At 43.8% G+C, this 26478-nt stretch overlaps 1 protein-coding gene across 1 annotated transcript in view; it reads right to left on the bottom strand.

The window, feature by feature from the left end:
* Positions 1 to 12336: 12336 nt before the first annotated feature.
* CD3E (CD3 epsilon subunit of T-cell receptor complex) overlaps positions 12337 to 26478 on the bottom strand; it is a 42600-nt gene continuing 28458 nt past the window's right edge. Inside the window, exons 4-6 of the mRNA XM_068242806.1 lie at positions 20564 to 20719; positions 13440 to 13486; positions 12337 to 12733 (exon numbers count right to left, since the gene is read on the bottom strand). Of these exons, the coding sequence (XP_068098907.1) occupies positions 12677 to 12733; positions 13440 to 13486; positions 20564 to 20719 (260 nt within the window). The 3' untranslated portion in view covers positions 12337 to 12676. The remainder of the gene's footprint in view (positions 12734 to 13439; positions 13487 to 20563; positions 20720 to 26478) is intronic.

The raw sequence follows: 26478 nt of genomic DNA on the forward strand, positions 1-26478 counted from the left end.
AATCAATAAGAGCTGATAGACCAAAATTTGCCTTTTCCACAGATTTAATGAAGGATTTATTGATGGAAATGTATGAAACCATGGGCATAAGGAGTGAACAAAAATCTCTGACACCCTTGGATGAGATGTATAATACCTTGGCGGATCCTCAGTCTCAATTTATCCCAGTTCATTCTACCCTAAAGGGTATGATTAAGAAAGAATGGGATAACCCTGAGAAACGGGCCTTATGGCCGAGATCCTTATCTAAGCGATACCCTTTTTCCCCCGAGGATCAATTATATTGGGGTACTCCGCCTAGGTTGGACCCATCTTTTTCGAGGGTGTCGAGAAAAACAGATCTGTTATTTGAGGATTTTGGAAATTTAAAGGATCCAATTGATAAAAAGATGGACAATCTGTTACGCAGAGCATGGGAATCCTCATCCTTGACCTTTAAGCCAGCGGTGGCCTCTACAGCAGTTAGCAGGTCATTAAAGACATGGTTATTGGAAATGCAAACTAAGATCGCTAATGGGGTTCCACGAGAAGAGATACTCAATGACTTCCCAAAAGTTTTAAATGCCTCAAATTATATGATAGATGCCTCAGACGATACAGTTAAACTTACAGCTAGAACCACTGCTTTGATAAACTCGGCCAGAAGAGGAGTATGGGTGAAGACTTGGAATGGTGATAATTCTTCCAAATCGAAACTGTGTGGTGTCCCATGTGAAGGGGCTCTCCTCTTTGGTTCTAAACTAGATGATACACTGGATAGAACAGCAGATACAAAAAAGAACTTTCCTGTTAAGAGAAGGCAGTTCCAATATAAACGGCCATTTCGTCCCTCTACCAGAACAGAGCAGGATCCAAGGTCATCCAAAGGCAAACGCTGGGCTCCCTACAGGCCTCAGAGGTCAAAGCCTAACTTTACTCCCGCCAAAAGACCAGATAAGCAATGACGCCATGATTCTGGTGGGGGGGAGAATTGCAAATTTTTACGAGGTTTGGCTTCCACACTTCTCAAACCAGTGGTTGCTAAAAATCATTCTAGAGGGTTATCAAATCGACTTCAGTCTTCCTCCTCCTCGAAATTTTTGCATTACTCCCCGCCCACGGGATCAAACAAAGGATCTGGCCTTACAGTCAGAAGTTCTTTCTCTTCTAAAGAAGAGGGTTATACGAGAGGTACCAAGGTGCCAGAAAGAGAAAGGTTACTATTCACCAGTATTTCTGGTAAAGAAACCAGAGGGAAAATTTCGATTTATTCTGAACCTAAAGATTCTAAATCAAAGTGTAAGATACAGACGATTCAGGATGGACAATATAAAATCTGTGGTTCATCTTTTACAGAAAAACGACTTTCTTGCCTCCCTAGATCTAAAGGATGCATACCTCCACTTGCCCATACATCCGACATCACAGCAATACCTGAGATTTGCCGTTCAGATAGAGAAGGAGGTAAGACATTTTCAGTTTATTGCTCTTCCTTTTGGGCTGTCCTCAGCCCCATGGCTCTTTACCAAGGTGATGTCTGAGGTTCTTGTTAAGCTTAGACTAAAGAAGATTAACATAGTTGGTTATTTAGACGATTTTTTGATTTGGGGTCCATCGGCAGATTCAGTAAGACACCAGATGTGTTTAGCCCTAGATTTCCTCCAAGATCTTGGTTGGCTGATAAACTGGGACAAATCTTCCCTGATCCCATCTCAGGTTATAGAATTTTTAGGATTTAACATTGATACTAGACAGGAAAAGCTCTACCTGCCAAGTAGGAAAATGTCTGCAATTCTAAACATTGTTTTTTCATTTCAGAAAACAAGGACTATGTCTCTCAGAAAGGCCATGGCAGTTCTGGGGATCCTGACGGCCTCATTTCCTGCAGTTCAGTGGGGACAATTCCATGCAAGATTCCTACAATTATGGATACTCAGATCATGGAACAAAAGCCTTGCGGTCTTAGACAAAAAGATCCTCATCCCTCACAACATAAGGGTGTCTCTTTTGTGGTGGTTGAACCAGTCTCATCTAACCCCAGGTCGTCTATGGAATTATCCGCAACAAAAGATAATTACAACAGATGCCAGTGTATGGGGCTGGGGGGCCCACCTGGATTCCCTTCCAGCACAAGGACAGTGGTCTGTACAGATGAGTTCAAATTCATCAAACAGCAGAGAACTGGAAGCGGTATGGAGAGCCTTACAACACTTCAGCAGTCAGATCAAAGACTCTCATGTCAGGATAAGATCCGACAACAGGTCTGTGGTGGCTTTTATAAACAAACAGGGAGGCACAAAGAGTCAGAAGTTGTGGAGCCAGACGGCAAGGATTATGTTCTGGTCGGAAAACAACATCAGGTCATTGACAGCAGTTCACCTAAAGGGGACGTCAAACGAGGTAGCGGATTATCTCAGCCGAACAAAACTGGATCAGAACGAATGGTCTCTCAATTCAGAAATATTTCAGACAATTGTTTCGAAGTGGGGAAATCCAGAGTTGGACTTATTCGCAAGGAGAGGGAATACGAAGTGCCCGAACTTTTGTGCCCTATATCCAGTAGATGTCCCTTGGGCGGTAGATGCTTTCACAATAGATTGGGGGAGTTTGAGAATGTATGCGTTTCCTCCAATTCCACTTCTTTCTCGAGTGTTAAAGAAGATTATCCAGGACAGAGCGAGGGTCATACTAATTGCCCCCTTTTGGCCCAAACGACCATGGTTCACGTTGCTTCAGTCTCTAGCAATATCAGAGCCGATAATCTTGCCGCTTACTCCGGACCTGATATCCCAGGGCCCAGTTTTGCATCCGGATCTGAGTTTACTACACCTCTCAGCTTGGAATCTGAGTGGAAGATCCTAAAGTCCAAGGGTTTCTCAGACGAACTTTCTGAGACTTTACTTAACAGTAGGAAGAAAGTAACTAGGGTAATTTATCAGAAAGCGTGGAGAGTATTTAATAATTGGTGTACTGAGAGATCATGTAATAGAGATTCTCTCAGATCTGTGTTGGAATTTTTACAGTGCGGTTTCAAGAAAGGCCTCAGTATTAGCACACTAAAGGTTCAAGTCTCAGCACTAAGTGTGTTTCTAGAGAGAAAGCTAGCACAGAACGATTTTATAATTCGTTTTTTTTCAGGCCTTAAAGAGATTGAAACCTGCAGTAAGACCAAGAATACCTTCCTGGGATCTGAATGTTGTTTTGCAGGGTCTGTGTGACACTCCATTTGAACCCTTATCTCAGGTCTCAAACAAGTTCCTGACGTTGAAGACCGTGTTTCTCCTGGCAATAACTACAGCAAGGAGAATAAGTGAACTACAGGCATTATCAATAAGGGAACCTTACTGTGTTATCTCAGAAGACAGGATAACATTACGTCCAGACGCAACATTTCTACCTAAGGTGGTTTCAGAGCCGGGACAAGGTCCTCCAGCACCCAAGGCTGAGACACCAAAGTGCGCCCCTCCATCCCTGCCAACCGAGTCATCAAACACTGATTGCTATTAGACTAAGAGGGCCACAGGGCCCACAACCTCCCCAACACCTTAATATCTAGTTATCTGGCTTGCAGTCACTGCTATGTATCCCCTTTTCTTATTTCTTTCTGCTTCAAACACAATTAGTAATGACAGCTGAATGAATTCTGCGTCCCCTCCTACACTGCGCCCTGAGGCTGGAGCCTCTCCAGCCTATGCCTCGGCCCGGCCCTGGGTGGTTTCTTCATTTCACAGGAACCAGGAGATCTACATTCCCTCTTTTTGTGATAACCCCTCAAATGATAAGGAGAAAAGACTGCATTTTCTGGATGTTAGAAGATGTTTATTAACTTATTTGGAAAGAACCAAGTCCTGGAGAAGATCTGATGCGATCTTTGTTCTATTTTCAGGCAAGACAAGAGGAAATAAAGCCTCAAAGACAACCTTGGCACGTTGGATCAAACAAGCAATTGCTTTATCATATCAGTCACAGGGAAGGACATTAGGTTCTTCCATCAAGGCTCATTCCACAAGAGGCATTTCAACATCATGGGCAGAGAGGGCAGGCGCTTCTATTGATCAGATATGCAGAGCTGCAACTTGGTCAAGTAAAAACACCTTCGTGAAACATTACCGACTGGATGTATCTGCGAGCACAGATTTGTCCTTTGGAAGGAAGGTTTTGCAAGCAGTAGTCCCACCCTAAGCCTGATCTCTAGTATATCGTCTCATCCAGGGGTGCTGTCCGAATGACGTTCTGGGAAAGACAACTTACGGTAACGTCTTTTCCAGTAGTCAAGAGGACAGCACCCCTACAACCCGCCCTTATGGGTGGAAGGATTTAAGGTTTGTATGAGCATTATTTTTATGGTCCGTGTCATCTTGTTTATTAAACTGAGGTAGAGAAGTAAGTGGTTGCCTCTTATACTGCTGCCTATTGCTTATGCAAATTGTTTCTTTTTCAGTTCCTGTCCACGGTGGGGGAGGGAGACAGGTCTCATCCAGGGGTGCTGTCCTCTTGACTACTGGAAAAGACGTTACCGTAAGTAAAGTTGTCTTTTTCATTAGCAGTGAAAGAGTAAAAGTGGCCATACACTAAAATAGCATAAACACCATTGACAGCAACATTGCTGGGCTGGGCTGCACACACGTGTGTCAGCTGTGTAGCTGATAACACACTGTGTTGCTATGCGGGGGGCGACAGAGGGACACTGAGTGGTGTATGCGTGAGGGAGTGGCGTGAACAATGGGATCGGCGTCGCTGGGGGTGAGTAGATTCCCCCCCCCCCTTTCTGGTTGGGGGTCGCTGGCTGCCGTATATATGCCTTATTATAATCTGAGGAAGGCGTTATCGGCCGTGTTAGCTGACTTAAGTCAGGCATGTGTGTACAAGCTTTACAGATGTCCACCATCAAATCTGATCAGAGAGGGATCTATTGGCTGCCCACACACTGCACACAGAATTAAATCGAGTACACAAATCTGTGGAGCCGACACCGCTTCCAACCTCGCTGCCCCCAGGCTCCCCCCAACTGTGCTCCCCCGGCTGGCAGCAGTACTTTCACCTGTCCTGCTGGTGCGTATTCTTCCAGGTCCGGTGCTTTAACTTCTTCTGGTGAGTCTCCTCCTCCCTTTGTCCCTCTTCTGTTCCGCGTCATGTGACAAGCTAGTTCAAAACCTAGAGGGTCGGCGTGTATGCTATTCTGCGTCAGTCGACGCCAAATTGAACACCGCTGCCGATGCACTCCCGACCCACCGGCAATCAAGTAAAATTTACTGGCTGGTCCAATCAACCAAATTGATCGTTTCTGGATAGCAATCGATTGGGCAACATTCGTGTTACCAATTTTACAGCAGATTCAATCACAATGATCTGCCGTATATCGATGGTAAAATTGACTAGTGTATGGCCTGCTTAGGAAAAAAGTCAGCTTTAGCAATAGTACTGATTTAACTTTTTGCAGACCGACGCAGTTTAAATCTTCGTCGGGCGGGTGGCTCTGCGGTTCTGACCGGATGTAAACTCTACGTCCCATTCACCGCGCGTTCCTGCCGCTCTCGCCGCTTTCTACCCGCCGCAATGTGCTGCCCTGCCGCCTCTATGACGGCAGAGCACTGTGAGCCGGGCAGGAGCCGTTTTCATTGACACCTGGCCCTGTCATTACTGTAAGCCAATCCCATTGGCTTACATTGAGTGACAGGATCAGGAGCCAATGAAACCGGCTCCTGACTGGCGCACAGCGCTCTACCGTCATAGAGACGGCAGGGAGAGCAGCCTGCGACGGGGACAGAGCGGCGTGACCGGCGGGAGCGACGGATTATTGTGGCGATTAGTCAGAATGCAGCGTTTTAGCGTACCAGCAGCCGGTACCGAAGTGGTTAAAGAGAAGAGCTTTTTCAAAAAGTTGAGCAGGGAGAGAGCTCCACTGGTGCATAGACCTAAATACAGAATTGGTAACAACAGAGTAATTACATTGATATAGACAATGGGGTCTGAGGGAATAAATATGCCTATATATTTGATAGAAACACAATTGTCAAGCTGCACTACAGAGACTTTACAAGTAATACGTTCTACAAGTTATATGGTACAATTGGAGCGACACAGTAAACACAACCTCCTCTGGTTATATATCAATACACTCCACAGTACTGGCGCTCACTGTCCAAGGACTACAACCATGCACAGATGCTTGGTTCTTCAGAACATACGTACACCTTTAAATAGAAAAACATCAGAGACATATCATAGTGCAGGATGTCATTATATAGCTGTTTCACCTATGTGCACCAAGAAGCCCGCATTCAAAAGTGCACCAATAGTGTTTAGCAATCACTTCCACCTGGGGGATAGAGGGTCACAACCCCCCCTTAAGTTCCCTGCTCACCAGATAGTCTCTTTAGACTTGCATATCTCTCAACGTCGTCGCTTCCATTAAGACCATACACCCCATAAGATAAAAAACGTATCATGTGTAAAACCGTTTTTAATACAGCTTCTCGCCTAAAAAATACATGCATACATTATATATATCTTGGTAAAAGCATATCAGCATATCACATAATCACCGTTGCCAGCGGGAAAGTTCCGGTCTCGGCTATGTGTGAGCTGGTACCTCCTTCAGAGAACATCTTCAGGGAACTATACCTGTTCGTTCCAGGTGCTATGACAAGTGCACCGCTATAACAACTGTTTTATCAGTGAGCGCCAGTACTGTGGAGTGTATTGATATATATTTGATAGGTTGTACTGTTAATGGTATTTCTGAGTTGAGGAGGATTTTTTTGGTCTAGTAAACCATCATCAAAAGTTGATATTTTTGTCTATTCATTTTAAAGCCTGAGAAGCAGTCAAACAGTATGAATATTTGTAAAATATCGTTTACAGATCTTGAAGATCTTGATTATTCCTTGTGAGAAGTATATCGTCAGCGTACAGTAAATTGTATCAGTGACATTTTCCAGCACAAATCCCTAAAAGGTAAAGGGTAACGTTTTGAGAGTTAGTATCAGAGGTTCTAATGAAAGAAAAAACGGCAACCTTGGCAAGTTCTACGGGAGAAGCTGGATAGGGTTAGAAGTAAGATTCAGAGAAATCAAATTGAAATTCAAATGACATTGCCTTTGAAACCAAAGAATTGTGTGTGTGTGTGTGTGTGTGTGTACGGGGGGGGGGGGGGGGCGCAGCTCAGAAATCACCTACACCCACCCTTTGTGTCAGGAAGTGTTCTTCCTGACACAAAGGGTGGGTGTAGGTGATTTCTGTAGTGGGCAGTTTTGGACATGCTGCTTGTTGGCAATTTGGGGGGGGGGGGGGCAGAGAGCTGCGCGGAAGGGACAAATGGCATGGAGCAGGAAAATGGTTGTGTGCCCCATCTGCCCATCACAACCCCCTCCCGTCCACCTCTCCTGAGCCTGGGTTTTGGTGGTGCTCTCCCTAATAATTTGTGATGGTAGTGCAAAGGAACTGACTGAATGCTTGCCACCCTGGAGACCTCAGTGCCTTCAATTAACCTTCCTGGCGTGCAGGAGGATTTCTCAGGCCCTGCTGGGCCGATTTGCACAATTTTTTTTTGGTACACGCAGCTAGCATTTTGCTAGCTGCGTGCGCTGCCTGATCGCCGCTGCTCCATGCCGATTCGCCGCTACCCGCCGTGCCGCCCCCCCCCCCCCCCCACCAGACCCCATGCGCTAAGGGGTGGATCGGGACTCCCTTTGACGTCATCCCGCCTGTCGCCATGGCGACGGGGGAAGCCGTTCAGAACGGGATTTCCGGACTGATCGACCATGTTGGCCCTACATCTTGCAACATGTCCGATCGATACACGCAAACAATTTTGTGCCAAAAATGGTCGCATCATCGATTGAGCATGCTTTGATTATAATAATTGAATCGGAAGGTCGATTGGCCGCCAAGTCGCCTGATGTATGGCCACTTTTAGTTTTTATTTCCTTTAAGGTAGGTCAGCCAAAAATGTTTTAACCATCTGATAAAGGGGGAGACTGAGACTGACAAGTAGGTGTGTCCAAGTTACCTTATATGTAATGCCTTTGGTGGAAGGGTGCGTTTTTACCTGTAACCCCCCCCCCCCCCTTCTTTCCAGAGTGTGACCTTTTTACAATACTTTCTTGCAGTGCCATGTGCGGACAGGTTTATCTCTGTGTCTCTATGCCTTTTAACTTACATGTTACATGTGAATATACCCATCTGTATTAAAAATCACCTTTTACAGTTTACTGTACTAGATCGGCTCTTGGTGTTTGTGTCTTCATCTTTCTAGATTCTACTGTATACCATAAAAGCCTCCTTCCTAAGCTTTCAATTCAACAAATTCAGCCTATATGAGCAGGATCAACTTGAGTGTTGGTATCGCTATCTGCCACCACCCTCTCTTTCCTGAGTCTTTCTGTCCACCTCCACCACTTTGGATTTCTGTCTACACAACTTCTCGCTTTTTCTCTCTCTGCCATACATGCCTCTCTGCACTACTTCATGCCATCAAAAATAGATGGATAGTCTTATTTGAAGACTTGTACTGAGGACAATCAATCAATACATCACTTCTTTTTAACCTCTTGAGGACCATGGTGTTAAACCCCCCTAGTGACCAGCCTAATTTAACCTTAATTGGCCACTGCAGCTTTAAGGCCAAGCTGCAGGGCCGTATAACTCTGCACACAAGTGATCCCCCCCCCCTTTTCTCCCCACCAACAGAGCCCCCCCTGTGTTTATTTTTTTTTATATAAATATTTGTTTGGGGTTTTTTTTGAATATTTTTTGCTATTTTCGTCTTCTTTTTTCTAAATCCCATCCCTCCCCCCAGCCGGCCAATCACGGCGATCGGCTGTCATAGGCTTCTGCCTATGAGAGCCGATCTCTCTCTTGTCCCCAGTACAGCGCTGCAGCTGATCGCAGCGCTGTACATGTAAATACACGGTGGTTTCGTCGTGTAACAGTCTTCCGAGCGGCGATTGCCGCTCGGAGACTGAAGGCGGAGCTCAGCTCCGCCCACCAAGCGGGAGATGCACGCGCAGCGTGCGTGCGATCTCCCATAAACTGCTGCCCCAGGACTTTACGCCAATTGGCGTTAGCTGGTCCTGGGGCTGCCGCCGCGGCCACGCCCATCGGCGTGACACGGGCGGCAAGCGGTTAAAGTACAGTGGCTTGCAAAAGTATTCGGCCCCCTTGAAGTTTTCCACATTTTGTCATATTACTGCCACAAACATGAATCAATTTTATTGGAATTCCACATGAAAGACCAACACAAAGAGGTGTACACATGAGAAGTGGAACGAAAATCATACATGATTCCAAACATTTTTTACAAATAAATAACTGCAAAGTGGTGTGTGCATAATTATTCGGCCCCCTTTGATCTGAGTGCAGTCAGTTGCCTATAGACATTGCCTGAATAGTGCTATTGACTAAATAGAGTGCACCTGTGTGTGATCTAATGTCAGTACAAATACAGCTGCTCTGTGAGGGCCTCAGAGGTTGTCTAAGAGAATATTGGAAGCAACAACACCGTGAAGTCCAAAGAACACACAAGACAGGTCAGGGATCAAGTTATTGAGAAATTTAAAGCAGGCTTAGGCTACAAAAAGATTTCCAAAGCCTTGAACATCCCAAGGAGCACTGTTCAAGCGATCATTCAGAAATGGAAGGAGTATGGCACAACTGTAAACCTACCAAGACAAGGCCATCCACCTAAACTCACAGGCCGAACAAGGAGAGCGCTGATCAGAAATGCAGTCAAGAGGCCCATGGTGACTCTGGACGAGCTGCAGAGATCTACAGCTCAGGTGGGAGACTCTGTCCATAGGACAACTATTAGTCATGCACTGTACAAAGTTGGCCTTTATGGAAGAGTGGCAAGAAGAAAGGCATTGTTAACAGAAAGCATAAGAAGTCCCGTTTGCAATTTGCCACAAGCCATGTGGGGGACACAGCAACCATGTGGAAGAAGGTGCTCTGGTCAGATGAGACCAAAATTGAACTTTTTGGCCAAAATGCAAAACGCTATGTGTGGCAGAAAACTAACACTGCATATCACTCTAAACACACCATCCCCACTGTCAAATATGTTGGGGGCAGCATCATGCTCGGGGGGTGCATCTCTTCAGCAGGGACAGGGAATCTGTTCAGAGTTGATGGGAAGATGGATGGAGCCAAATACAGGGCAAACTTGGAAGAAAACATCTTGGAGACTGCAAAAGACTTGAGACTGGGGCGGAGGTTCACCTTCCAGCAGGACAATGACCCTAAACATAAAGCCAGGGCAACAATGGAATGGTTTAAAACAAAACATATCTATGTGTTAGAATGGCCCAGTCAAAGTCCAGATCTAAATCCAATCAAGAATCTGCTGTTCACAAACGCTGTCCATCTAATCTGACTGAGCTGGAGCTGTTTTGCAAAGAAGAATGGGCAAGGATTTCAGTCTCTAGATGGTAGAGAGACATACAATAAAAGAATGGCATCTGTAATTGCAGCAAAAGGGGGTTCTACAAAGTATTGACTCAGGGGGCCGAATAATTACACACACCCCACTTTGCAGTTATTTATTTGTAAAAAATGTTGGGAATGATGTATGATTTTCGATCCACTTCTCAATAAAATTGAATCATGTTTATGGCAGTAATGTGACAAAATGTGGAAAACTTCAAGGGGGCCGAATACTTTTGTGTACCACTGCCTACAGACAGTTTCCTGGAGAACTGACAGATCTATTCTGATAGACAATTATAAAGTCCATGAATACACAAGAAATTAAAGGACTGGTGTCTAGTTTATATAATTTATTAATCATCAGAAAATCAAATACATTTGTAAGTAAAGTCATTCATTAATAAGCGAATGCAGGTCTATTTCTGGATGAGCTTTCAGTATGCAAAATGCTGTTTCACCGAGTCGGAACAGAAACAAACACGGCCTACATCAGAAAGGGTTAACTCACCCTGGCGGCAGCACTCAATGCTACGCTCCATCATTCTGGTACTTCCTCATTCACTTACTCCTGAGTGAAGGAGCGCTTTAGCCAGCCAGCTCAACCCTAGACTTCAACCCTAAATTCATTCCAAAGGTGTTTTATCGAGGTCAGGGCTCAGTGCAGGCCCCTCTTAATGGTCACTCATCCATGCCTTTGTTGCAGGTTGTTTTGAGTCAGGGTGAAACTATTTATTGGCTAATTAAAAAAAAGAACAAGTAACTGGCCAATAACGCGGCTACCAAATATCCCTTTTCAGAGGGACAGTCCCTCTTTGACAACTAAGTGTGTTACCCATCAGCTAGAAACTGCATAATGTTGCACGTGAGTGCCACTGTGGCTGCGCTCAAATGTAACTCAGTGCAATCATATGCCTCTCCGCTGAGTACTAACAGGCACCCAACCAAAGCGCGGTAGTAACTGGCAGGCGGTGAGTGCAGCTGCCTGTATGAACTAGGCCATAGTCCTGCCTACAATTAATTCAGTTATTTACAGTATATTCATCTTGCTCACTAATAAAGACATTACTTTATACTCAATATTTAACTGTTGGTAACATTTTCCAAAAGATCAATACAGCTTAAAGGGAAACTCTTATGTTAAAGGATACCCCGAATTGACGTGACATGATGAGATAGGGCCCATTTCCACTATCGCGAATTCGCATGCGTTTTTCATTTTTCGCATGCGAATTCGCATAGCAATACAAGTGAATGGGACTGTTTCCATTTGTCAGGATTCCTTTGCGTTTTTCTGTGCAGAAAAATTTCGCATGGCAGAGCCATCAGAATTCGCATACCGCATACCGCTATGCGAATCGCATACAATGTATTTAATAGGAAATTCGCATGCGGTTTGGGTATGCGAATTTTCATGCTAATTGCATGCGAATTCGCATAGAAACAATGGAAAATCACACCAGCACTGCCATGGTTAAATTCGCATACATCGTCATCCATGCGAATTCGCATAAAAATTCACATGAAAATTCGCATAGACCCGCATGCAAAATTCGCATCTGCATGCAAAATTTTTCCGCGACGATTCCCACCGCACAAGTGGAAATGCAGCCATAGACATGTGTATGTACAGTGCCGAGCACACAAATAACTATGCTGTGTTCTTTTTTTTCTTTCTCTGCCTGAAATAGTTAAATATCAGGTATGTAAGTGGCTGACTCAGTCCTGACTCAGACAGGAAGTGACTACAGTGTGACCCTCACTGATAAGAAATTCCAAATATAAAACACTTTCCTAGCAGAAAATGGCTTCTGAGAGCAAGAAAGAGGTAAAAAGGGGAATTTCTTATCGGTGAGGGTCACACTGTAGTCACTTACTTTCTGAGTCAGGACTGAGTCACCCACTTACATACCTGATATTTAACTCTTTCAGGCAGAGAAAGAAAAAAAGGAACACAGCATAGTTATTTGTGTGCTAGGCACTGTACATACACGTCTATCTCATCACGTCACATGTCACTTCGGGTATCCTTTAAGCATTATCAATAAACAAATAATTCAAGTGATGCAGTACCAGCTATTACAATACTCATTGGCTAAACACTTTGTATTTATAAAAATGCTTCATTATTTAGCAGGAAAGCAACATTTAAATGGAAAACGTCTCTGTTCAGTAGAATAAGTTCTTTTCTATCTTACTTAACTCGAGGGAGTGTAACCATTCATAATAATATTATACACAAAAATATCTACAGTACTAAGTGGAGGCAATTAAGTTATTTGTTATTTCGGTTCAGGTCATCGTATATTTGCCGCCTTCCTTGCTGTAAGGGCTGTGAAAAGAAAAACAAGAATTACTACAATTCAGTGCACATCACCAAAACTGTGTACACACGTTAGATGAAACTCGACCGAGGCGGCTGATAAGGACCAGCTCTGCCAAGAAACTAGCATGTGTACAACACGTTTATAATTAACCACTTCTGGCTAAATGGATGGGCATTTCATAAACGTCTATTCGTATGAAATGCAAGTGCGCCCACTTTAACCCCTTCAGTGCATGCCATGCAGTAGTTATAGTGTTCATGAACTGACGTGATATTATGAGATTAATATAGGCACATATACTAATCCTCTTATAACTTGTCCCTAATTATTGTTTTCTTTTTTTAATTGCAAGGGTTAATAAACAAGCTCTTCTAACTATGCAAATTAGGCAATCAGATAGCAAACAAATGCAGCGGCAGCTCTCCTGAAAGGTAAACACAAGCCAAAACACTTCCATGTGGCTGAGGAAACACTGCTGACAACAGTTAAGTGCTATGATTTCATTTGTTTTGCAGCTGAATGCACAAGATTGTACATTACACTGACATGGCCGCTGTTTTCATTCAATTCAACCAAAAATATGAAACACCAGTTAATGTCTGTTTATCACTATTACATACAATTGATTATTTAAGAAGTTTATTTTCCGTCAGGTTTGCTTCAGTCCAGGTAGGCTACCAAATGACTTAAAATATACTCATAACAACTCACCTCATAGTCTGGATGAGGGACAGGTGGGGGATGTTCATTATTCATTGCTGGAAAATAAGAGACACTACCATTTAGACTGTTCAACTTTGCATAGATTAGCCATTTTCTAGTAGAGCATGTAAACAATCGAGATCTACCGTATATTGACTAGTATTTCTCATACAAGGAATGGGCATCCCTGATCAATGCATAATTGTAACGATGAGTGTTAGCAAATATTAATAACAGCGTCCTGATTATTTGGTGATCTGCAGTATCACCAATAATGCAGATACTATATCTGATTATATGGTGATCTGCAGAATCACCAATAAGGGCCCATTTCCACTATCGCGAATTCGCATGCGTTTTTCGCATGCAAATTCGCATAGCAATACAAGTGAATGGGACTGTTTCCACTTGTCAAAATTCCTTTGCGTTTTTCTGTGCATGGCAAAGCCATCAGAATTCGCATATCGCACATCGCTATGTGAATCGCATACAATGTGTTTAATAGGAAATTCGCATGAGGTTTGAGTATGCGAATTTTCATGCGAATTCGCATGAAAATTCGCATAGAAACAATGGAAAAGCACACCAGCACTGCCATTGTTAAATTCGCATACCGCGGCGATTCGCACCGCACAAGTGGAAATGCAGCCTCATACAAATATAGCAAACACAAAGGAAAATACGTGACCTTAGTCACCACTTATTTGCACAGAGTGAAGTGATTGGTGCAGACAGTATTTTACTGATAGATTCTTAGCAGTAAGCTCACCAGCGGAGCTGGAGGTTACAGATAGTAGTGCAGAGCACCCCTCACCAGTGACAAGGGCTCACTGGTGAGAGCAGAATGGTCAGACGGACCGGGTTGGCAACAGACAGACAGATCAGGTACAAAATCGGAAAGCAGAGGCAGAAAGGTTAAACAGGCAGAGTCGGCAACGAGATCAGATAATCTAAAGTACAGGAGCGTAAAGTGAAAGAGTAGTCAGAAACGAGCCAGAGTCATACACAGATAAATAAATAATACAATCAAAAATACTAGCTAGAGATAGATGTATATCGCAAACACTGCATATACATCTATCACAACAGGAACCTAACTAGGTCTGAGTGCTAACATGAGGTATTCGCAACAGCAGACAAGGAGCCACTGACAGCCAGCTCCCTTTATGCTGAGGGTCACTCAGCAGAGCCGCCCAGAAGCCCAGCGAATCAGGAGGCTTCTGGGGTCGGCGGACCGGAGAGTCAGCTGACCTTCCTCCTAGAAAGATAAAGGTCCTGCCGCCGGGCGCGCGCGTGCAGCACCGTCCCTATGCGCGGCTGAAGGACCTAATGACTGTGCGGCGGGGAACGCCGCTGGCTGGTATGCGGAAGCGGCGGACACGCTGCTCTCCGCCGCGATGGTATCCCCGCCGCATATTACAATAATCAATATTTACATCAAATATCAATAAAAATGCCTTAGTTTGTAATAGATTTTCATGAGATTTGATCAGTGGCGTAGCTAAGGAGCTGTGGGCCCCGATGCAAGTTTTACAATGGGGCCCCCCAAGCACTTTATACATAGCAATTGATACGGTGCACCAAAACCTGCCAATGGCAACTACAGAGTCAGAGGTGCAAGGAAGGGATGGGAAACAGTTTGTTAATGATTACCAGTATTCAAAGTATCTATAGAAGTGATTATTATGAGCACAGGACCAATAGAGAGCTAATACTGTAGTTGAGGGAGGGCCCTTCGGGGCCCCTCTGGCCCAAGGGCCCCGATGCGGTCGCTACCGCTGCACCCCCTATTGCTACGCCCCTGGATTTGATGATTTTACTTGTACAGTGCTGTATTTGCTTAGCTTTTAATAAAAAAACAAAAGTTTGCTTTCCTAAAATAGAAGGTATTTGTGATTATTACAGATTGGAGTGAGCATTAGATGTCTCCCACGATGCTTCACTGCTGAATACGCAAGCAGGCTTTTTGATCCTTTGTAACCCCTTACACACTCCTGGGAGTTTTTGGTTCACCATGAGCTTGCTGAGTAATCTGTAACTTAGATTTTATACACAGAAGTCTCAAGTTAACCTGAAAATCAGGTTTAGCTTGTCTTACAAGAAATGCTAAGTACTTTTTCCTAATCAAGTTTGTTTCATTTATTCCATTTATTCTTTCATTGTGTTTAATAGTAAGATATATTTCATAGGAAATTAAAAAAAAATCCACTTGAAAAGTTTCACCTGGTAACATTCTGCGAGATTTGCTTAATTGTTAACAGGTTATGTTATAAGAGCAAAGCACCCAAACTTGGTAACTAATAACGAGGCCTTGTTTTTCCCTATGACTATGTACACCACGTGAGCAGCTCTGCTGAAAGTTTCTGCTGCAATGGTGGGCTGACGCTTTAAAGACTTGGAGGTGTAGATCCTTTCAGAACTATTGCATATGTTTTCACAATCTTGTGGAGCATACCAAGACAGTGAAACCAAAAGCACTCTGTTATGCAAGTTTTTACTTCATCTACTGAAATTTAGCTTGGGCCCTCTTTTCCTAGCACCTCCATTTTGGTAAGTGAGGTCACCCATCATACTTAACCTCCCTGTTTTTTTATTGTGGGTTAAAAACCAATTGTGGGCAGCAGGAGGCAGTTTTGGCTAGGTCAGTGCTTCTGGTACCAGTATCTCAAGAGTTTTCCCCTAGGTGATATTTTCAGACATGTTAATAAAATGCCCTTTTAAACCCCCAGCAAGCAAAAAAATACTCAAAATAATTTTGATAGTACTTTTCCACCTAATTTTTAGAATTTTTACCATTGCAAAGTGCTGAAAAGTTATTCTAAATTGAAGATGAATAAATGATCTCCTAGGAGAAAAATCACGTGAAAAAGTGAATAGCATATGGGCCCATGTGTTTCAACTCTCAAGAAAGCAAAGCATGTACATTGGTTTCTATAAGGTTGGTAGGAGGAAGGTAGCAACTACATAGACAGTCAGCCAGCTGAGGTCAAGCCAAGCTGCAGTTATTGCAGTGGATAAACAAGCTAAGGTCACGTTAGACACCAGGGGCCATATGCAATTCACTTTTTCTCCTGAGTTTTCGCCTAGGTGATATTTTCACAACTTGTCATAAAATGTCTTGTCATAAAAACAAGACACTTGTCATAAACAACTTGTCATAAAAACTTTTTCACCAACTTTTGGGTATTTTTTCAGTTGTAAAATGCTGAAAAGTTAGTTTAAAGAGAAGATAAAAATTACCTCCAAGAAGAAAACGTGGGTGAAAAAAATAATAAGCTGCATGTCACCAATTTTGGGGGGTGATGCGTGGCGGTGGGGGGGGGGGGGGGGCAGAGAGCGGCGTGGGGGGGATGGGGACAGAGGCATGTAATCCAGCAGTGAACATGCCTCTATGTGCCATCTGCCCCACCACCTTGGGTACTCCTCAAAGCACTAACAGCTGGGGGTGGCAGCTAAATCAATATATTTATCCTTCTGTCTTGAATTTTCTTTAATTTAACTTCAGCAATCCGGGAAGGAACATGTTTGATTTATCCTATTTTGCTGTATACACCAGTATTGTTTAACTGGGTCACACCGCTTTAGTACTTCCATCAATCATATCTATGCAAAGTCCCTGGAAAACTGAGCAAAAATGTACCGTATCTGTGATTTAATTTTATTTTGCATAACTATCGCATATTACGCTTACATTATATGTTGACTTTACTTTCCTATTTTAAAGAACCAATGACAGCCATACTATCCAAGGAAAAAAACATATACAGGTCCTTCTCAAAAAAATTAGCATATTGTGAAAAAATTCATTATTTTCTGTAATGTACTGATAAACATTAGACTTTCATATATTTTAGATTCATTACACACAACTGAAGTAGTTCAAGCCTTTTATTGTTTTAATATTGATGATTTTGGCATACAGCTCATGAAAACCCAAAATTCCCCTCTCAAAAAATTAGCATATCATGAAAAGGTTCTCTAAACGAGCTATTAACTTAATCATCTGAATCAACTAATTAACTCTAAACACCTGCAAAAGATTCCTGAGGCTTTTAAAAACTCCTAGCCTGGTTCATTACTCAAAACCGCAATCATGGGTAAGGGCCTGTTCAGACTATATGCGTTCCTAGCCGTTTTCAGGGAACATGTCCGGGTACCAAAAACGCATAGAAACGGCTCCTAATGCTTTTGAATGGGCTAGTTCACATGTATGCGTATGAGACGCATACGTTTCTCATCCGCATTGCTGCACGCAGTTCTGTGCGATACGCACAGAAACGGACGCAATGAAAGTCTATGGACGCGTATCAAAAACGCGTACTATTGCGTTTTTAGCGTCCGTTTTCCTCTGCGGTTCCCATAATTCTTTTTTTTCCTCTGGGTCACGTGTTTGTGCAAAACGCAATAGAAAACGCATTCAAACGCAAGAAAAACGCATGCGTTTTTCAACTTGCGTTTCTTTGAATTTATACGCGTTCTACAAACGCAGCAAGTATGAACAGGCCCTAAGACTGCCGACCTGACTGCTGTCCAGAAGGCCATAATTGACACCCTCAAGCAAGAGGGTAAGACACAGAAAGAAATTTCTGAACGAATAGGCTGTTACCAGAGTGCTGTATCAAGGCACCTCAGTGGGAAGTCTGTGGGAAGGAAAAAGTGTGGCAGAAAACGCTGCACAACGAGAAGAGGTGACCGGACCCTGAGGAAGATTGTGGAGAAGGACCGATTCCAGACCTTGGGGGACCTGCAGAAGCAGTGGACTGAGTCTGGAGTAGAAACATCCAGAGCCATCGTGTACAGGCGTGTGCAGGAAATGGGCTACAGGTGCCGCATTCCCCAGGTCAAGCCACTTTTGAACCAGAAACAGCGGCAGAAGCGCCTGACCTGGGCTACAGAGAAGCAGCACTGGACTGTTGCTCAGTGGTCCAAAGTACTTTTTTCGGATGAAAGCAACTTTAGCATGTCATTCGGAAATCAAGGTGCCAGAGTCCGGAGGAAGATTGGGGAAAGGGAATTGCCAAAATGCCTGAAGTCCAGTGTCAAGTACCCACAGTCAGTGATGGTCTGGGGTGCCATGTCAGCTGCTGGTGTTGGTCCACTGTGTTTTATCAAGGGCAGGGTCAATGCAGCTAGCTATCAGGAGATTTTGGAGCACTTCATGCTTACATCTGCTGAAAAGCTTTATGGAGATGAAGATTTCATTTTTCAGCACGACCTGGCACCTGCTCACAGTGCCAAAACCACTGGTAAATGGTTTACTGACCATGGTATTACTGTGCTCAATTGGCCTGCCAACTCTCCTGACCTGAACCCCATAGAGAATCTGTGGGATACTGTGAAGAGAAAGTTGAGAGACGCAAGACCCAACACTCTGGATGAGCTTAAAGGGAAGGTTCAGGGACTGTTTAAAAAAAATAAAAATCCGCATCCACTTCCTGTGGCTTCCTCCAGCCCGTGGCAGGCAGGAGGTGCCCTCAGCGCCGCTCCGCAGGCTGCCGGTGGTCTCCGGTGGCCGACCCGACCTGGCCAGGCCGGCGGCCAGGTCGGGCTCCTTCCGCGTTCCAAAATGCGCCTCACGGCGGCGCGCTGACGTCATCGGACGTCCTCCGGGCTTTACTGCGCAGGCTCAGAACTACTGAGCCTGCGCAGTACAGCACGGAGGACTTCCGATGAAGTCAGCGCGCCGCCGTGAGGCGCATTTTGGAACGCGGAAGGAGCCCGACCTGGCCGCCGGCCTGGCCAGTACGGGTCGGCCACCGGAGACCACCGGCAGCCTGCGGAGCAGCGCCGAGGGCACCTCCTGCCTGCCACGGGCTGGAGGAAGCCCCAGGTAAGTGGATGCAGATTTTTATTTTTTTTAAACAGTCCCTGAACCTTCCCTTTAAGGCCGCTACCGAAGCATCCTGGACCTCCATAACACCTGAGCAGTGCCACAGGCTGATTGCCTCCAAGCTACGCCGCATTGAAGCAGTCATTTCTGCAAAAGGATTCCCGACCAAATATTGAGTGCATAACTGAACATAATTATTTGAAGGTTGACTTTTTTTGTTTTAAAAACACTTTTCTTTTATTGGTCGGATGAAATATGCTAATTTTTTGAGATAGGAATTTTGGGTTTTCATGAGCTGTATGCCAAAATCATCAATATTAAAACAATAAAAGGCTTGAACTACTTCAGTTGTGTGTAATGAATCTAAAATATATGAAAGTGTAATGTTTATCAGTACATTACAGAAAATAATGAACTTTATCACAATATGCTAATTTTTTTAGAAGGACCTGTATAAGTAGATAAATTCCTCTACTATTTACATAACATACAGTATGCATTGTACAGTCCAGATTTTGATTTTAGTGAGTTTTATAGACTAAATAAAGAGAAAACTGTTCCTGGCATTTTCCATTTTTACTACTTACAGAAGCCAATCCTGATGTCATTTCCTCCCTTACTCTTTTTTTTCTCCTAGAAACTGCACTGTCATATTTAGGTTGTTTTGTTGCAAACCACATCATAGATCATATTTCAACAGCTTCTCCCTTCTCAGCCTCGTGTCACACTGAATTGCTCTAAGCCAATCAATGAGGAACAGAAATGTGGGAAGGGAGATGACAAGCTTCCTTCTCGTTGGCAATGTACCAAATAGAGCCAGGCTGACTGGGATAAGATATATTACTGCAGAAACATTTATGATTAGATTGGATGCTTGCAATGCAGGGTCAGGTTGTAGACAGCATAAGAAACACAGAGCAGTGGGTAAAAGGAATTTGATTTTGTGGCTGACAATCCCGCTTTAATTTTGTGTGTAAATTTCTGCTTATCACATCAATATCTGGGGCTTGATTCACAAAAGAGTGCTAAGTGTTAGCACGGCCGTTTCCACGCAAATTTTCACGTTTGCGCGCAATCGTGAATTTTCGTGTGCAATTAACCGTTTTTGCGCTTAAAAGCAAATGTTCGCGCAAAATCGTTATCGTTTTCGCGCACAAACACACATTTTCGTGCGAAACCGATAACAATTTCGCACGAAAATTCGTGTTTGCGCGCGAAAACAGTTAATTGCGAAAACGCCCCTGCTAACAGTTAGCACTCTTTTGTCAATCAAGCCCATGGTCTTCTCTTCGTAATTATTTACCTCTCTTTCGACCTCCATTTGCAACTTGACTGTTTCTGGGAGATTTTCTCTTGCATCCAAAATAGACTAAAAAGGAAACTCCAATTGTAACGAGGATGTCAGCAATCACAATTCCAGCGACCATAGAGACAGACAGTTCCATGCAGTTTTCACATGCTGTAAGTGATAGAAAATGTTGTTTACAATCGGCAAGCCTTATCAGACCACTTCTTCCAATAACTGTACAGATCCACGTAGGTTAGGAACTAGAATAAGGGAAAGACTACTACTACTAAACTGGGCCCTGGATACATGAAAGAAATGTTGCAGCTGCGTAGCAGTCCCTGCAATCTCAGATCCACAGGTTCAAATAATCTAGTCATACCCAGAGTCCACCTGGAAACTTTTGGTCCCAGAGCCTTCTGTCATGCTGCTCCTACATTATGTAACTCCTTACCTCAGCAGATCAGGACAGCTCCATCTCTGGACGTGATTTCAAAAAAAGGAGACAGCACTTGAGTAGCTTCTTCAAGTAATCTGTATTAGAGCCATACAGTTACAGAGCAGACAGTAGACACGACATGTTTCGGGCGTAGCCCTTCCTCAGGTGGACACGTTCATCTCTGGATGTGTTTACATCCACACTAAAAACCCACCTGTTCAGTTTGGCATTTAGGCACATTGATGACGTATTGCTGCTTTGGACTTGGCTCTATTTTTCCAAGGTTATTGCATGGTACATCATTAACAATTCATGCCCATAATCACAACAATAACAAAACATATACAAAGTGCTTTTCTCCCATAAGACTCATATGTCTTCTTCTTTGACTTCAGCAGCAATTTATTCTTTGACATCAAAAAGATGAAAATTGAAAAGGGAGCATCAGTAGCAATTTAAAAAAAAAAAAAAAGTTACAAATAGGACAATTGATGTGGATGGCTCTCATACATAAACTGTAATGCCTGGTAGACACCATGCAATTTACCGGCAGATCAATGGGTCGAATCGATAATTCGATCTGCTCTCGATTAAGAACAGGATTGATTTTAAGATCGTTACTGCACAAAATCGATCGTGTTCTCGATCAGGAGCAGATCAGACATGACAGAAATGATCTATTAGACTCATTATTCTGATGGTAAATTGCATGGTGTGTACCAGGCATAGGAGTCGATGCAGTAATGTTCAGTAAGGATGCGCTAACCAGTGCATAATTTCCCACAGGTGCACACTATGTAAGAGTTATGTCTCACTTGTGCCATGGTGTAATAACAATTAGCACTGCTCATCATCTTGTACATCAATACTAAATAATAATAATAAAAATAATGATCATCTGATACAGCTAGTTATGGTCATCTCAGCCTTTCAGCTCACTTACCATGGAGCAAAACTTTCAATTTATAAAACATATTCCGTTTTGAAAAACATGTTCAGTTATGAGGAAATAATAATAAAATCATCATGGGAGTTTCCTATTGAAGCTACGCTAGCTCTCACCATAGCAAAGACGTGAAACGCCTCCGCCAATAAAGCAGTGTGTCCATTGCTGGTAGGTATGCAGGGGCGCCTCTGGCCATTTTGTCACTCCAGGCAAGGAAACCTGTGGCGCCCCCTTCCCCCCCCCCCCTCTCCATAACAATATTCGCAATGCGGCAATATTCGCAATACTACGAGCCGCCGATCTACTGCCTCTATACCGCTGTGTCCAATTGTAAAAATGTACTGCTTGATTGTACTTTTGGTACATTTTTGCCATGGATTGATTGAAATTCTGATCGATGTGGTGGTTGATAATCACCATATTCGATCATTTTGAAAGAATCTGTCTGTAAAAATGAATGCATGTATTGACAGCTATAGGCTAGGGTTACTAATAATAAGATTGGGTGATTCAATTGTAAGGGTAAGATTGGGTGGAAAAGTAGAGAGTAACAAGGAACATTTATAATTACTTTTCTCCTGGCAGACTCAGTGCTGACTTGCTCAGTAGGCAGTAGCAGTGTTAGGGAGTCTTGCCCAAGGTCTCCTACTGAATAGGTGCTGAGTAGGAAGAAGTAGAGATTTGAACCCTGGTTGCCTGTGCCAGAGGCAGAGCCCTTACCAATTACACTATCCAGAGAGAGGCAGATGAAACACACCACAGCCAAGAGCAAAGAGGACTATGTGGAAAAATGGAGGCGTGAAATAAAACAGTCACAAAAGCTAGCCATATACCAGTCTCTACAAAGAGAATATAAAATGGCCCCATACCTGGAAAAGCTCCAAAACGCTCAAGAGAGGAAAATCCTGAGTGTCAGCAAATTGAGCGCTCACAACCTCGAAATAGAGTCTGGGAGACAAAGACAGACGTACAAACCCAGGGAGGAGAGACTGTGCCAACACTGTGAGCAGAAGACCCTTGAGGATGAAAGCCACTTCCTGCTGCACTGCCCCAAATATACTGCAACCAGGGACACTTACTTTAAGAAATTGTTGGAACTATTCCCAGACATTCTCACATTAGAAGATGAGAGAAAAACATATATCCTACTGGGAGAAGAGGAATCCACAGTGACAATCACTGCACACTATGTCACACAGCATGCCACAGACTGAGAGGAGTATAACGGAACTGTAAACCTAAAAAATGTCCACAGACTGCTTAGCCATTGTCCCCCTACCCCACCCCCTCCCATGTCCCACTTTTCTCCTTGCTTTGGCAATACCTGTAATTAATCTTGGTGATACCAATAAATCTATCTTTGATTTGATTTGATTTGAGAGGAGGAAAAGACAGCCAGCACTAGGGGAAGGGGGGGGGGGGGGGGGGGGGGGTTGGGCTGAACAAAGGTGAATGAGGGAGAGAGGAGGAGTGGAGAGAGACTGAGAATAGCCTGACATGGAGCAGAGAACTTATCTGTATTGCAGCCACATAACACAGAGGCGCCCTGCCTGTAATGTGACTCCTGTCCTGCCTGTCTCTCACACAAGTCAGAAAGCAGCCCTCCTGGAGTATAGGGACTGTCGAAAACTTTTCAACCTGTGTAATACCTTATCTAGCTGACCACATGCAGTCTTTACAATGATGAGAAAGCAGACAGAGTTTTTTTCTAAGGACACTGTAGGAGGCAAGCCTCTCTTCTGCATCATGCTGTGTACATTTACCAGCTTGCCATCAAATTGTACATTTATTTCCCTCAACCAGCCTAGTGCTTCACATTGCCTTATATATTGTGCACATGATTTTAGGTGCTGTGGTGGTGGGCTGAACAGGGAGTAAGCACATAATTGTAGGTGCTGGGGGGAAGTGATGTTCTGGGAGGGAGTGAACACATGATTGAGGCCTGGAACTCACGACAAAACGCTATGGCTAATCGCAATCGCTAGCATTTTGTATGAGCGGTTTGTAAGCGATTTCATGAGCGTTTTCGGTAGCGATTTCAAAAAGTGTAATCAATATGCCAGCGGTTGTGTAGCGATTAACTTCAAAATGCTAGCAAAATCGCTCTGCAGGTTTTGATGAGCGATTATGCCAGCGTTTATATACTTTACATTGCAAAAACGCTAACCGCTAAAAAATGCATGTCCTGAGTTTTGCGATTTGGTAATCGCAGTCGCTCCAATGGAATTTGGCCCATCCACTAGCATTAGATGAGCATTTAGGGAAATCGCTAGCGGTTTGAATTGCTCCCTAAACGCTCCGAAAATCGCTCTAGTGTATTCCAGCCCTCAGGGTGCTAAGGACCAGGAAAATTAATTAGGGCCCATTTCCACCAGCAACCACAAACACACTGCATTGCGATCGCACAAGCTGCCTTTTCCACTTGCCGCATTCGCGCCATATTAGCGTCGGGAATGGAGCACAATGAGGTTTGCGCAAGCCGGCAATCTGCGTTTTGGGAAAAAATGCCACGCACTACTGGGAAAAGAGCACACCGCAATAGACATGTAAAGTGTAAATCAGCAAAATGGCTGTAATTCACTATTTGAAGCAGATTGCAAGTGGGAAAGGATATGATTTCCATAAAACGATAAATATCATTTTGAAATGTGTTGAATATGGGTTTTGGTGTGTGTGTGCGTGCGTGTGTGCGTGTGTAGGGAGCTTATAATTGAGGACGCTGATAGGCTGGGGAGTGAGTAAGCAAATAACTGGTGGTGCAGAGAGAGCAAGGGCAAACTGTATGCTACCTGGTGTAAAGTGAATGCTGGAGGGTGGTTAAAGCTAAGTGAAGGAGCTGGGCGGAGGGGATTTGTGACTAGGCTGTGTGTTTATGCAGGGAGATGGGGTAGCAGGCACAGCATGTGAGCAGATGGGAGATAGCACACTGACTCCGTAGATCACAGCCGTTTTTTTAAAAGAGATTTTTTATTGAAATTTTTATAAACATTACAAACATGAAATAATCCCTACACCTCCCCCCCCCCCCCCCCCCTTAGATCCACACTTGTTAGTCACATAAATTACAAGTACATGACATGGTCTTACATACATACATTGTGCAGTACAGCAAAAGACTGTTTTGGTAACCAGTAGGCCCTGACACATTTCAGCAATTTGACTTACACAGTTGAACTAGCGCTTTTACTCACTATCTGATAGGCTCTACAAATACACATCCGAGACACTGACGTTTATGTCCAGGTTTGGTATTACCGTGTCGTTGGCCTCCACCTAAGCCCCCCAGATTTTGTCGAACTTCCCAATCTGGCCCCTAGTCTGGTAAGTTAAGTTATATAATGGGAGGTTGAGATTAACCAGTCTTGTAAGGTCAGATAGCTGAGGGGTGATGGGTTGTTTCCATTTAAACATAATACATTTCCTGGCATAAAAAAGAACTATGCGTATAAATTTTTTCTTGTGTGCGCTGCAAGTGGCATTGTCAATGATGCTAAGCATCATGGCCTTAAAGGACATCTCTACTGGCCGGCCCAGAACCCTAGAAAGTAGGGAAGCAACGGATTTCCAGAACACCTGAATGTGTGAGCATTCCCATACACAGTGGATAAAATTAGCTTTCTGATGACCGCATTTGAAGCATGCTGAGCTGGTATTAGATCCCAGTTTGGCTAATCTAAGCGAGGTGTAGTATGCCTGATGAAACCACTTGAGCTGTATTAGTTTATCTTGCGTGCTAATAACTGATGACATAAAGTACATTTCAAATTCCCCCCAATCTGATTCCTCGAAGTTGTAGGTATCCAACTGCCATTTAAGTTTGGCAGCCTCATACCTTTGGAAGCCCCCTTTGGAAGACAGGATAGAATAGAGATTAGAGATTTGCTTAGTAGTGTCTTTGTTTAACATGAGAAGTTCCAATTCCGAAGGTTCAATCCGTACCCCAGATGTGCCCCATTGAGTTCTAACCGCATCCCTAAGTTGAAAGTATTGAAAGAGTGAGCCCCTTGGGAGACCGCATTCGTTTCTGAGGCGCACAAAGGATTTAAAGGTCCCGTCATTATAAATGTGGTTGATGTATTTGATTCCATGCTTAAACCAAAATTGGACGTTACTGAAGTTATATAGTTCCGGCAAATTAGGATTGATCCAAAGAGGGGTGCTAGGAGAAACTGTGTTCTCCTTTTTGGGGATTATTTTGATGGCCGCTTTGTATAATTTAACAGAGGATTTAATAAGTAGGGTACCTTCTGAGTGAGGGGCCACCCCCCTATAGATTACATTACCCAGAGCTTCGTACGAGGTGGCCATATCCGCTTCCAGATTCAGCGAGGCATCGGATCTGTCAGAACTCATCCAGCGCTTTATATACGTTAGTTGAGCTGCTAAATAGTATAGGTAAAAGTCTGGTAAAGCTAAACCCCCCAGTGCGGGTGGGAGTCTTAAAGTAGCTAGGGCTAGTCTAGGTGCTGAACTTCCCCATATGAATTTGCTAATTTTAATGTCTAGTTTTTTGAAGAAACTTTTGGGGATTGTTAATGGGGCCATCTG

The sequence above is a fragment of the Hyperolius riggenbachi genome, chromosome 6 (genome assembly GCF_040937935.1).
Source record: "Hyperolius riggenbachi isolate aHypRig1 chromosome 6, aHypRig1.pri, whole genome shotgun sequence".
In the NCBI taxonomy this organism is placed as follows: domain Eukaryota; kingdom Metazoa; phylum Chordata; class Amphibia; order Anura; family Hyperoliidae; genus Hyperolius; species Hyperolius riggenbachi.